Source organism: Polyergus mexicanus, unplaced genomic scaffold (assembly GCF_030449975.1).
Source record: "Polyergus mexicanus isolate NDT 795.1 unplaced genomic scaffold, iyPolMexi1.0 SCAF_14, whole genome shotgun sequence".
Lineage (NCBI taxonomy): Eukaryota > Metazoa > Arthropoda > Insecta > Hymenoptera > Formicidae > Polyergus > Polyergus mexicanus.
In genome coordinates, this window is record NW_027223334.1 from 212,653 (window position 1) to 225,618 (window position 12,966).

At 35.9% G+C, this 12,966-nt stretch overlaps 1 protein-coding gene and 1 long non-coding RNA gene across 13 annotated transcripts in view; one reads left to right on the forward strand and one right to left on the reverse strand.

Annotated features, from left to right (window-relative positions):
* Nucleotides 1–12,966, reverse strand: part of LOC138939641 (uncharacterized) — an 86,051-nt gene that overhangs the window by 47,862 nt on the left and 25,223 nt on the right. The window lies entirely within an intron of this gene.
* The window catches only part of Wake (wide awake), a 69,777-nt gene that overhangs the window by 47,579 nt on the left and 9,232 nt on the right, over nucleotides 1–12,966 (forward strand). For 7 of the 12 annotated variants that reach the window (XM_070307628.1, XM_070307630.1, XM_070307626.1 and 4 more), the window contains 3 exons: nucleotides 9,006–9,143; nucleotides 9,301–9,379; nucleotides 11,386–11,489. In XM_070307628.1, the coding sequence (XP_070163729.1) occupies nucleotides 9,006–9,143; nucleotides 9,301–9,379; nucleotides 11,386–11,489 (321 nt within the window). Of the gene's footprint in view, nucleotides 1–4,111; nucleotides 8,276–9,005; nucleotides 9,144–9,300; nucleotides 9,380–11,385; nucleotides 11,490–12,966 lie in introns of those variants that run through there. The other 5 variants (XM_070307624.1, XR_011447876.1, XM_070307625.1 and 2 more) reach the window with 5 other exon arrangements.

A 12,966-nucleotide genomic window follows, 5' to 3' on the forward strand; every position in this document is an offset into this window, starting at 1 on the left:
TGCCATACATATATATCTCAACGTCAGTTGGAAATGGATTTCGCGGAGGGTGCATTCGTTCCGCATCATCGCATATATTATATTTACTCGGTTTATATATCGCGGCGTCACATTTTCCGTCTAATATCGCACACGGATACGTATGTAACACTTACACAGGCATGTCTCGTTACTGACAGACAATACGTTCCATTCCGATCGATTATATGCATTGATGAGCGATTCCTGGAACGTCCTACAAACGCAAACGCAAACGGGAAATGTTCTCTTGGAATTATAATCATGGCGTTTCTCTCTATAAATCACACGTTTCATATTCGCGTAATAAGAAAAAAATTATTATATATAATCTATTATGTAAAATTAATTAATTGGATCAAATAATCGTCTTGAAAAGCACTTTATTAATTGTAAGGTGATGCAAAATGCAAATGTATTCCATAATGCACAAAATGCAAAATCGATAAATGAATTTATTTTTTCAGCGAACACATCGTGCACCTCGCGTAAGAATCGATCGTATGCAGATGCATATTGTATAATTAAACATTTGCAAAATATCTAACATTTTCATGCTCAATATGCATTTAAATAAAATGCAAATACAGATTTATTTTCTATAAGCTATATTTATGTTAATAATATTTTCTATTTATTTTTTGTTTAATATAAATGGCATATTCAACTTATTTCAATTACACGTATGTCTTGGATATTTAAATAATTGGGTAATAATCACAAAACGAGATTATAAAAAAGACATTAAACTAACGCGGACTCCCCGTCTCTAATCAACTATGTCATTATGCTTTACGAATTAATGAATTATTCACGAATACGCCCCCGTGAAGAAAATTTCAAGGATTTAATTCTAAATCTTATTCCTCGTACGAAACGTTCTCAATGGCAATAAAAATATGCCATAGGTGTTGAGCTTAAAATTAAATTGCAGCAACTATACGGAGTATAGTTTTAAAAGTGATGGTCAATCGCTCGGGAGGTGATTGGGGATTGGCAAGGAAAAAAGTCGATATAGGTCCGGAAATGCGTTGTTTTCGAGTTGTCGCCATTTTTATGTTGAGCGATAAATTAATATTTAATCACTCACCATAAATTTGATTTCTCGCGACGCAGGATCGGATTAATAAAAGTGAATGCATCCGTCCAAATAGAATAAGTATGTTTCGTGTCTTTTCTCGTTACGACCCGTTTCATGCGAACGAAACTCTGCGCATTGTTATCGCGCAGTCCCAGAATAGAAATTAAATTCTCGCAGTACAATACAATAGTTAAATCTTCTAAGAAAGTTTCACCCCGCGATTGCTAATAAACTTCTCGGTACTTTACGGTTTTTTTATTTTTTTTTCCCCTTGCAACAATCCTATTATTAACAAATTAAAAGCGTATAACGACGCAGAGTTTGTCTTTAGAAAAGTAATTATAAATGTTGCCATATTAATATTAATTATAATGTGCGTGTATTACAAATGTTATTAAAATTCATGTTTACGTGTTAAATAATATAAATTGAAATATTATCAAAAAATATATCCACCGTTTTTCTATTATATTTATTAACTCAGGAAGTGGGTGGACTTTCCGCAGAGGTAAAAGTAAATTAATTATTCAAAAAAATATTCGACGCAATCTAGACGTAATCTATGTTACATCTCTTAAATAAGTGCGTATTGTATTAAAATCTGTTTCAAAAGATCGGATTTTCGGTGACATCAACATGTTATATAATAAACGGTATAATCTTCTTTATTGACAATAAGTGAGTTAAGAGTAAAAAAGTGCTTTTTACGTGTTATATTTATCCATGTTGAAGAAATAGCAGGTTGCGGCATGACAGATCGGTTATGCATAAAAAGGCAAATGTAATTAGGTCTTTTATTCATATACGATTAATAAATGCAATACAATTTGTTAAACGTAATAGTTAAAAGAGAGAGAGAGAGAGAGAGAGAGAGAGAGAGAGAGAGAGAGAGAGAGAGAGAGAAGAAAAGTCTCACGAATTTAATGAGATCGCGGATATTTAACACTTCGTTTGTGTTTCAACAAAAAGACGTGTTTTAATTTCGTTGCGTTAAATTTTTTTGTCGTTTAACGCGGCGCATTCATAATTTTCTTATTTGGCTTAAAATTTATGCATCGAGAAACTCTCGATTGATAGTTGATGCAAAGACGTTATCTAGTCAGCTGTTTAATTACATAAACAAAATTATGCAAGGGAGAAAAAAAAAGGAGAGATGTGCATTCGTCGAACGTGAGATAAGAATTCGCAGCATACTAAATTCGTTGTAACAATCGGGAAATTTACAGTATGGATAAATAATAGTATAATGCATCAAATAATATTAAATTATTCATCGTCAGTGACATATGCGCGCAAGCAAGTATTAAATTGATGATAATTATTATAATATTCGTCAATAATTAATAATTACATATCAAACGTGCATCTCGTTTGATATCAAGAAAGATATAATTATTGCGAAGCTTGTGTGAAATGTTTACAAGATTTAATTATTGTCCGGATATAAGAATAAACATTATATATATATATATATATATATATATATATATATATATATACAGAGTGTCCCATTTTAAACCCCCATTTTTTATACTAAATAAAAAATGGGGTTTTCCATTTAAGATTTTAAAGTTGACCTTCACATGACCTTCAAATGATTTTCCAAGATCAAATCATTGTCACCATCTTATGGCCCCCTTGAAGCCACACAACTTTTGTTTGAAACATTTTTCGATTTAACGCAGTGTTTCTGAGATATTTGAGTGGGTCCTTTAAAATGGGGGGGGCACCCTGTATATATATATTAGGTGTACAACTTTGCTTCCGCCGTTTTCCTATAGATGGCTTTAGCGGTAAGTAGTGGTCGAAATAAATAGATCATAGACGTCATGCGATAAACTTGGGCATCTGTCAACGTAACCCCATAGAAACATTAGTCGATTTGTGTCTGCATCATAAAGTTATTCTCGATTGAAAATGTCAGTTTACGAGCCAAATTCTCGTCATTTGCGGGAGGTTTTAATTTTCTGCTTCAATATGAAGAAATCTGCGGCTGAGGCTCATCGAATGCTCTCAAATACTTATGGTGAAGCCGCTATTAGTGAAAGAACGTGTCGTGAGTGGTTTCAACGCTTCAAGAACGGTGATTTTCACGTCGAAGACCGGCATAGCGGTGGAAGAGAGAAGGTTTTCGAAGATGCAGAATTGGAGGCATTACTTAATGAAGACTCGAGTCAAAGTCAAAAAGAATTGGCACGATCATTGGGAGTGGACAATACTTTGAATCGTAAATGTATAACCAGTTTTTTACAATAAAGTCTCGAATTTCGGGAAAAAAAAAACGGCGGAAGCAAAGTTGTACACCTAATATATATTTTGAAAACTTGGAAATAATCTTCCTTACGATGCCAGAGTATCAAATAAATTATGCCGAAGAGAAAGAATCGAATGAATTAAAGTATTAGACATAAATTAATCGCTCTAATTAAGAGTTGGCGTCAATCTGACCAAACATTGAGGTAATACCATGAATTGAATTAGAACGAAAGAGTTATCTTATGCAAATGTGCACGTATTGCCAAACTTCATGTTAGCCTTGGACGCTACATAATGAGTACGTAACATGTCTATTTCAATATTCTCGATTCTCTACGCACCGAATAAGATAGTTTGAGAAAATTCAGCGAAAAGAAAGATATGAAGGCTGTATACATACCTATATACATTAATTCTTGCTAAGATAAAAAACTATTAAATTATACTTGATTAAATTATATGAACAACTATCGAAAATGTATCTTTTCTTCTCGATGATGATAGGATGAATCTTTTACTTCATTCTCTACAATATCAAAAGCATAGATTATCCGTCTGGCTTAATTGGAAAGGCAGAGACAAATTGGCTCGTGCAAGGCAGTCGTCAGTGCCAAAAGGCTGGGCAATCTCTCTCTCTCTCTCTCTCTCTCTCTCTCTCTCTCTCTCTCTCCAGAGCTACGCAACGTGGCGACGGGTTGATGGAGGGGACCAGACATGGGGGCAGCTGTTTGCTTGCCATGAAACGGATCGGGGGGTCGCGTTGGTATGTGTACCCGCCAGTAATGCCACATCGGTGGCGCTCACAGCTCATAGGAGACACGAGACTGTTCGAGTGGTTTGATTATTCGAGAATTTTCACAAATTGAGATTTGCATCCAAAGTGCACGTAAGAAAGAGGAATCGTGCAAGGAACCGTAAGATAGCCGTCAAGCTAAGGAAATCCGTCTTTTCGACGCCTAATTCGACTTGAGTCTCGAGTCGAACTCTAGCGAAGGCAGCGCGTACAGCGGTACAGCAGCAACGGTGAAAAAAGTGCGCGCGCACATGAGCAACGCGTTTCGAAGCTGCCCATCCGTTGGTAAATCTCCAAAAATCGATCCCGACCCTGCGCACGACGTTTCGTCACGTGTCCGACGTCGGACGTTTAACTCCGATTTGATCGTGTGTATATACGAGAGACATTCAACAGCATTTCTCACTGGAATATTGAAATAATATCCCTTTCACGATAACGATAATAAATGTCGGAAGAAATGTCGAGTATCCTGGATTAATGGCGAGAAATTTAAAGTAATCACACAAGAGTTATGGATAAATGGCATTAACAATAGAGCAACTTGAAGAAAAGCATCGCAATATCGATCCTATCGTATTTTAATTATGCATATTTATTCGGCAACCAAGTATCGCAACGACGATTGGATGAAGATCTCGGGAAATTTAATAAGACCAACGGCGTCCAAGAAACGACTCTATCGTATATTGGGTCCAAATGTGGAAATGTGATTCGCGACGTCGTGCTTAGAAACATTGCTCCAGCTGAATGGAATTTGCTCTGTGATAATCAGGTAGCCGATGGGCGACTATTTTTCCTCTCGAAAGGCACGACGAGAAAGATTCTGGCGGAACTTCAATCTCGGTCGGCTTGCCGTCGATGGTATTCGAACGGTGAACGATCGTATATACGCGTGTCCTTGCGAGGCTGGCCTCACGCGGCATTGAGCATTGCATAATCACAAACGATACGTTTGCGCGAACTTTAGAAATCTCACAACGAGCAATTGTTGCTTAAAGTTTGCGCGCATCCGAGACGGCAACTTTATCTGTATTAGAAAAATTCTTTTTTATCCTCATACATTTAACTAGATTCAACTTTACTCTAACAATAAGTAAGCAAAAAAATAACAGTTGAAAAATGAAAATGATAATTTTCTATCTTTCAAAATTATGACATATGCCTTTCGGAATAAAGATGCGGCTTTAAATAACCGTGACTCTTCCTTCAAAAGGAAGTAGATGATCGTTTATCGGAACGAGGGCCGATAAGGAGGACGAAACTCTAAAGGATTAAACAGTTCTTTGTAACGTAGAAAAATGCATTAGTAGTTAGTCACGAACTGTTTCGTTCTTAGAGGAAATCCTGCATTGACGTCTTCGATTCATCGTGATAAAAATAGTACGATTTGTGCAAAAGTACTGGAAGAGATGAGCGAAATCGTTTTTAACGCGATAAAAGAGGAAATATTTTCTTTCGTTACGAATATTCGTCTTGCTTTTTTAATCTTATATATATATATATATATTTTTTTTTTTTTTCAAGTTGCCCTTGTATGTGCTCGATTCGAATTTTAAATCAGTTATTGGAGAATCGAAAAACACGCTCCAACATTAGATCGAAACTCTAACAATTCATTTAATTCTAAACTATAATTACCCTATTATCATCCCGTCGACCAGTAATTCCCTTGTTAAGATCTAACGAGCTCCAATCTGTATCGCGAGCGATCAGTTTTGCCCCTTCCTATCGGTTCGAGCATGTTTGAGCCTCCACGCTTTCGCGACGAACACACTGGTACGGTGCATAAAAGAATATTTTAGCCGATCGTTACTTTCAAATAAATTTTGAATAAAGGAAAAATATTCAAATTATTATGTTTTCAGGCGAGATATATTTCTCGATATAACGATTTTTTTATTTCGCCTTCTTCATATACCATATATAGTTATGTCAGAATTAAAAACTTGACGGAAACTCGTGCTTGTCGTTAAAATAAAACGCTTTATCCACGGTTGCCATGTTTGATGCTGGTTAGGCCATTGTACGGGCCATCTTGTCATTGATCTTGGAGTATACTTTACTATCATCAAGATCTTAACAACTAACGGACGACAGCAATAAATTTGATTGGGCTGGTAAATTGTCGGCCGCTCCGAGGAGGAAGAGACGATGTTCGGTCCACTTCTTCATAATATGGTCAATTGTCGCGCAACGGAATCGTCCGAGTGAGTGTGCGTGTCCTAAGTAAACAATAAAATTGTTTCGAGGACGGCGGTTGGGTCGCGTCTACGTGTCGTGTCGTTGCATCGTAACGCTCGTGTTAATATCTATTCATCGCTCTAATCACTCTTGCACTTTTCTAATATTTTTTTATGTAAATAAATAGTCATTACTAATAAATAGACAAGCCGATGAGATACATCGCAAGAGCCAGAAAGGAAACTCGACAATTATAGATTGATTCTTGAAACTAAATTCCTAAATCGCTTCAAGAAAATTAGCATTTAAAAAAAATTTAAACTGCTTTTAAAATACATACACGATTCTCGTCATGCAGTCCGAGAGAGAGAGAAAGATATATTACGTTAGAGTACCAAGAATGAGCGAATGACCTGTATTGATCTTTTCCAGTTTTATCCAACCAAAGAATTGCTTTATTAAGGATCTACGAAGAATCGCAAACTTTAAAGCTTTACCAAAGAGAAGCGGTGCGACGTGCCTTATCGTCGACAATAATAATACATTGCTATCGATAATTTATGTAAACAAGCGATACGCCAAAAGTGACCAATCTTGTCGTATCGAAAATAGTCGAGAATATCGATAGTCTCGAAAAACTCATAGATCTCGACGGGATATTAAGATATATTCGAGCGAAATCATCACGACCAAGCTCCAAATGAAATTTCGCAAATCCTCTTTATCCAGCCCGAAGATGGAATTACTCTCGAGACGTTCCTCAAACGATAGGATATCGACCCTGAAGAGGTCGAGATCCTTTCGGGCATCCGTGAAACTAATGTCGAAGATACGCAATCACGCCAACTTGCGATTGACGGCCGGCTTTGACCTGTCGAAACCCATGTCGAAAGATCTCAAGAAAGAACGCAACTTCTACGTCATTGAAGAATCCTTGAATCTAGAGAAAGAGGACGCGAGTTCCCGTATCAAGGATAAGCCCGATGACGAGACATTATCGAATTCTCGAAAAATTTCGTTATCGTCAAAAAACGACGTCGGTTCGCAAGAAATCATCAAGGATCTGAAGAGCAAGCTGTCCTTGACCGACAAGATAATGGGTAAGGGTCGCAAGGAAGCGGAAAGATCTTCGACAAAAAATGAAGGCGTAAAATCACCGAAGGTTATTCGCATTTTTCGCAGAAAACGCAGCGTAGAAAATTCTCGAGAAGTTACTCGAGGGAAAAACTGTAGCGACGAACACGTATCTTATGAGACGGACATATGTCAATCGAGTAAAAATGTATTTTACGAGAATCCTACGTTCGTATTGGACACTTCCTTGGACTCCTCCGTCTCGAGTTTTCTCTATGAAGAGGAGGAAAAGGAAGGAGAGCAACGGCAGGACTGCGAAAATGAGCGCTCTGTATCCTGCGAGCGTGACGTCTTGACCGTCGTCGTGGATTCCCATAAACCAATTAACGAGTCGTTCTACCACAAAATTAATTACGAGCGAGATAGATACTACGATGAAAAGTGTCTCGAACAGTCGCGGAACGCATTTCGTTCTAGATGCGAGACCGATCCTTTGAGATGTTTTTGCGAAGGAAGAAGCAAAGATTCGCAAACGAACGCGATAAACGGGAACCGAAGGACTGCTGAATCCTTCGGCGGATTTGATCGCTCGAGGATTAAATTTTATTGTAAAATACACGAGACGGCGAGAAAAAATGCATCAAACTGCCCACAGGATCAAAAATTTTTCGACAATGTCAGAACCTGTCCCTCCAAATCTTGCAAAATCAGGACGGTCGATAACTTCACTAATTTTTGGACAAACAGACGTGGTAATAGTTTTCGAAGTAAAACGACGACTGATGCCAGGAAAAGGGATGCGAAAGAAACAAAGGATTACGAGCGGATCGGTTTGGAACGAGTTCTCGCGTCGACATCATCGGGATCAAGTATGCAGGATCGATAAATCTTTTAATTAATAATGGCGCGTCAGACGCCAATTAGGCATTTCCTAGAAAGTTAGCTAGAGTTTCCGGCTCGCAGAACATTATCGATTTAGCTACATTCTTTAAGGAATCAACTGCGAGAAAAGAAGAATCTAGATTGATAAAACAGCGCTTTTTTACTAGTATATTTTCACGTTAAATAAATTAATAACTGGAAAGTTGTAAAAAGAAAGTATGTTTATCGTGAAACCAGATGATAAAGAAGCATTGAGAACATCATTGACACGTGGGAAAATTTCTAGTTGCGAAAGTGGCTCGAGCAAAACGTACAAACCAATCGCGACAATATTCCGTGCGCGTAATATTTCAAGGCAGAAATAATACGCAGCCTCTCATTTTTCAAAATTGCATTTTAGCATTTTTTTTTTTTACAATTTGATACGAGCCTTCTATTCTATATCTATTGAAAGAATTGTACCAGATAAATAACCATTGTTGATAATTATATCTAAATATATTTTTATCCTCATCGTTATACGCTTCTCCGACGAATGTCGCGAAAGATAAAGAATAAACTTGACAAAGCGTACGTAAAAATTTTATCTTTCTCGGGATCCTTTATATTCCCCCATCTTATATTTTTATTCTCTCATTTATCCGCATTTACAATGTTATTTTTGGTTCAATTAATTTATCATTTATTTAATCCATATTTATTTTTGCATTCGCGCAGAGTTACATTCGTTGCAAGGGATGGAGTTCCTGGAGGGTTTCGGTAAGAAGAAACAACAGCCCCACCAGCAATTAAATAATTTGTCATCGATACATATCAATCCTCTCTCGGCCCAATCCCTCAACATACATTTGCATGGTATTTTGCGTTTTTTTCTCTTTTATCAATTTTTATTTTTTATTTTTAATTCTCAAATGCCACTTCATTTTCGCCAAATTTCTTTTGTCATGGCAAATTTACGTAACGTATAATTAAAATAGTTATCGTTTTTTTTTTTTTTTTTTTTTACTTTTAGCTCTATTTGCGGCTGTGGAACATGGCCATTTGGATAAGGCGAGGAGTATTTTGGAATCTACCGATGTGGATGTAAATAGGTGAGTTTATTTATATAGTAGGTTAAAGATTTTTTTTTTTTTTTTTCGTAATGATTAATTTATGTTGAAAAAAATGAAAGAAAAGCTGATAATTTTTTACGCAAGCGACACGATGTTATCCGACATTTACATATTTCTTTTCTTTCTTCTTCTTATTATTATTATTATTGGATAATTTAGATAAATTTACATAATTTATAAAATAATCTACGTAAATTATTAAAGTCGACGTGAAAATAATTAAATATTTATTTTTCATACTCGTGCAAAAGTTAAAAATCCGTAAGATATCTTGCGATTGTCAAAAAGAATTTAGCCGTTTCTGTCTGCTCTCGAGAGGGCACACGCGCGACCTAGAAGCCGCGTTCCCTTGAGGTGCATTTCTTCGAGGAGTTCTAATCGAATATACAGCTGAAAGTTTCGAAGCTACGAAACGGTCAATCGCGCCATTAGGAAATTGTTCAACTAGCACAGAACTAACATTGTTGATTTGATTTGACGCGAATCTCGCTTGATCTCGATAGATCCAGGTCGTCTTGGATCGTAGACAAGAATATAAAGAAAATAATTATTGCGTTTATAGTATTGTTTCTTCGCGCGCATATTTAGTAATCTACAATGCAAAGAAAATTCAAAGAGAAAGAGAAAATTGTTACGTCAACCTCTGATAAATAAAACAAAAATTTCTTTTCATTTTAATCATTTCTCACAATGTGCATAATTATTTTTTTCCGTCGTGTCTGAAAGCTGCGTTTTCAATCTAAAGTGCGTTAAATTACACCGCGCTATTTTTCGCGAATGAAAATCGTGTTGCAAATTAGCGAGAACCTTTACAGACAAACGCGCGACGCGAATTGCGTTTTAACACTTTTAAAAGTTTTTTTTTTTTTTTTTTTTTTCATAAATGATCGCGCGTAGTAATTGCGGAAAATTGTCGTTTACTTCTATTTCCTGGCGAACAATCGTCGGTGATTTTTCGCTTGTATATATACTTGACGTAGCTTTTGGCTCTATTATGTATAACACATAATATTTAGCAATAATTTATACTAGAGATTCAAAAATTCAAGAATGAATTGATTTCTTTCCGCGTGATATACAATATTTCCAGCTATCTTTCATTTAAAAATATCCGGCAGAAAAAGTTAACAGAAAAATTCCCTACTAAAATTAAAATAATTAATGGACAGCAAATAAATTATACAACTTACTCAATATGCATGGTAACTGCAATATATAACTACATATTATAAATTCACGTTGAAAACGACTAATATTTTATTACTGGAAACTCTTTTAATTGACATTTATTCTATTTTATACTCATGTTAACACATTTATTCGATATGTCCACCTTTACGCTTCCGAATAATTCGAAACAAGATAGATGAGAGTGATCAAATGTTTTGAGAGTGAATTTTATTAATCCCACGATTTTCCGCTTGGGCAAAGCGAATATCTTCCGTTTAGATGAAGCGAATGTGATAGCGGGCCGAATAAATATACAGGATAAAAAATCGAGATATCATGAGATCGATTTATAATTCAACAAGAGGGAACTCACGCTCTCGTGTGTGTTTTATTCTTTATCGATCTCCTAACACCTCGTAAACGTTTCCAAAAGTTTCATGAAGCTATTTTATTCTACGGAAATCTCGCCTTAACGTGATGTAAAGTAGAAATTATACAGCTGCTCATTTTAATTTTATTTTTAATATTAGGTTTTCCGTGAATAGAACGTGATGCAAAGTTGAAATAGAATTACGGATTTAATACTGTATGCAATGTCGTGTAGAGTTACGAAACGACACGTGCTTTACTCAAGATGAAAAATATATAAAAAAAGTGTGGCAAAAAACTTTGATTTATCTCCGCCGCTATAAATCTTTTCAGAGTTCAATTTGTCCATTTTTAATAAAGATCTAAATCAATCTTATTATCTAATAAGTCTTTCTATAATCATATATATATATATAGCAAGTTATTTACAATTTCATCATTTACAGCGTTAACAGCGACGGCTTGTCACCACTGGATGTTGCTGTGCTTAGTAACAATAGGCCGCTGGCAAAAATGCTGGTTACGTTCGGTGCGCAGGAAGGAAATCAATGTAAGTACAATCGAATCCAATTACAAATTTCACGCCGCATAGAGCGAACTTCGTTACGGACGACGCTCGTGACGAATCCCGTTGATCCGAAAGATCGTTCTTCGGGAAAAATCGTTTTTCCGCTTTCCCGCGAAATGGTTTGCCTTTACCATGCGAAAAAAAAAAAACCCCCCATGGAGATCATCGGATCGCGGGAGATTCCAATTACGATTTCGTAGTCTCTCATAAAAATGCCGCGGAGCTTTATTGCGTTGCGATGAATAGAAATAAAGAACAAGACGTGTAAAAAAAAAAAAAAAAAAACTGAATACAGCACTTTTTCCGTAACGTTTTTAACAACGTTCCTCTTTATCCGATATATCAAAGCGAAGCGTAATTACGAAAGTATACGATGTAAAATTGTAAAATCTGTAATAGAATCTAAACATTTTTCGATGTTTTTTCGCACGCTCCATTAAGCTACACGTGCCAGCCGCAAATGCAGAGATTATAAATACGAATAAAAAATACGCTTTCGTCGAACGTCCCACGTGTAAAAAAAGCATTCATAGTAAAACCGCAAGCGATATTCCTCAATGATTTTTAATTCAATTTTTATATCGATTGCTACAACGAGACTTGTGCGATATGCCCGAAAAATCAGTAAACTCGCAGCCTCATTAAAATTATAAATATTTGAGAGTGTATCGTGGGTGACTGCGTCACGAGCATCGATCATTTATGGTTTCATCTTTTTGAGGGAAAAGGGTAAAAGTTGGGAGAAATAAATTTTTCGATAGTATCTCTCAAATTATATAGTATCTATCTCAAATGAGATAGGAAATCTCAAGTTATTAAATCGGACGATCTTTGCGAACAGTTCCGTGAATCTTAATTTGTCCCGTTACGCTCGCGTTAACGTTTCAACATTAGCAAACCAAGTCTTTTTCAGAAATGAAATATAGAGTAGAAAGAAGGGATACATTCTTCTTGAATTAATTTTAAAGAGATATTTGCGACGAATTCTTGCAAATCTGAAGAAGATAAAGTTCAACTCGGTCAACGCTTAATATGCATGAACTTGGCAAATGTATTGTATTACCTGAAGCAATGCAATTTCTTCGCATCTCCTTTTTCATTAATTTCTTCACTGTCTATTTTACGCTGACAAGAAGTAATTACAGTCGTAACTAGACTCCCAATTAATCGCGGCAAAATTGTACGATGATACCGATACGATTGATACGATGATACGCAGTGATCGATTGCAGTAACGGCAAATACTTTAACTAACGTAATAATTACGCGCGGAACAATATCTGTTGGCGATAATAACTATTGTTCACAAAAGCGTGACAAACTCAGATATTCAGATATCTATGGTATACTTAATTAAGAGATAGACGGGAGATTTTTTTTTTTTTTTTTTTTTTTTTTGCTTTAAACACAAACAGCACATTGATAATTCATTGATTTTAGAATATGCGTAAAGTGAATT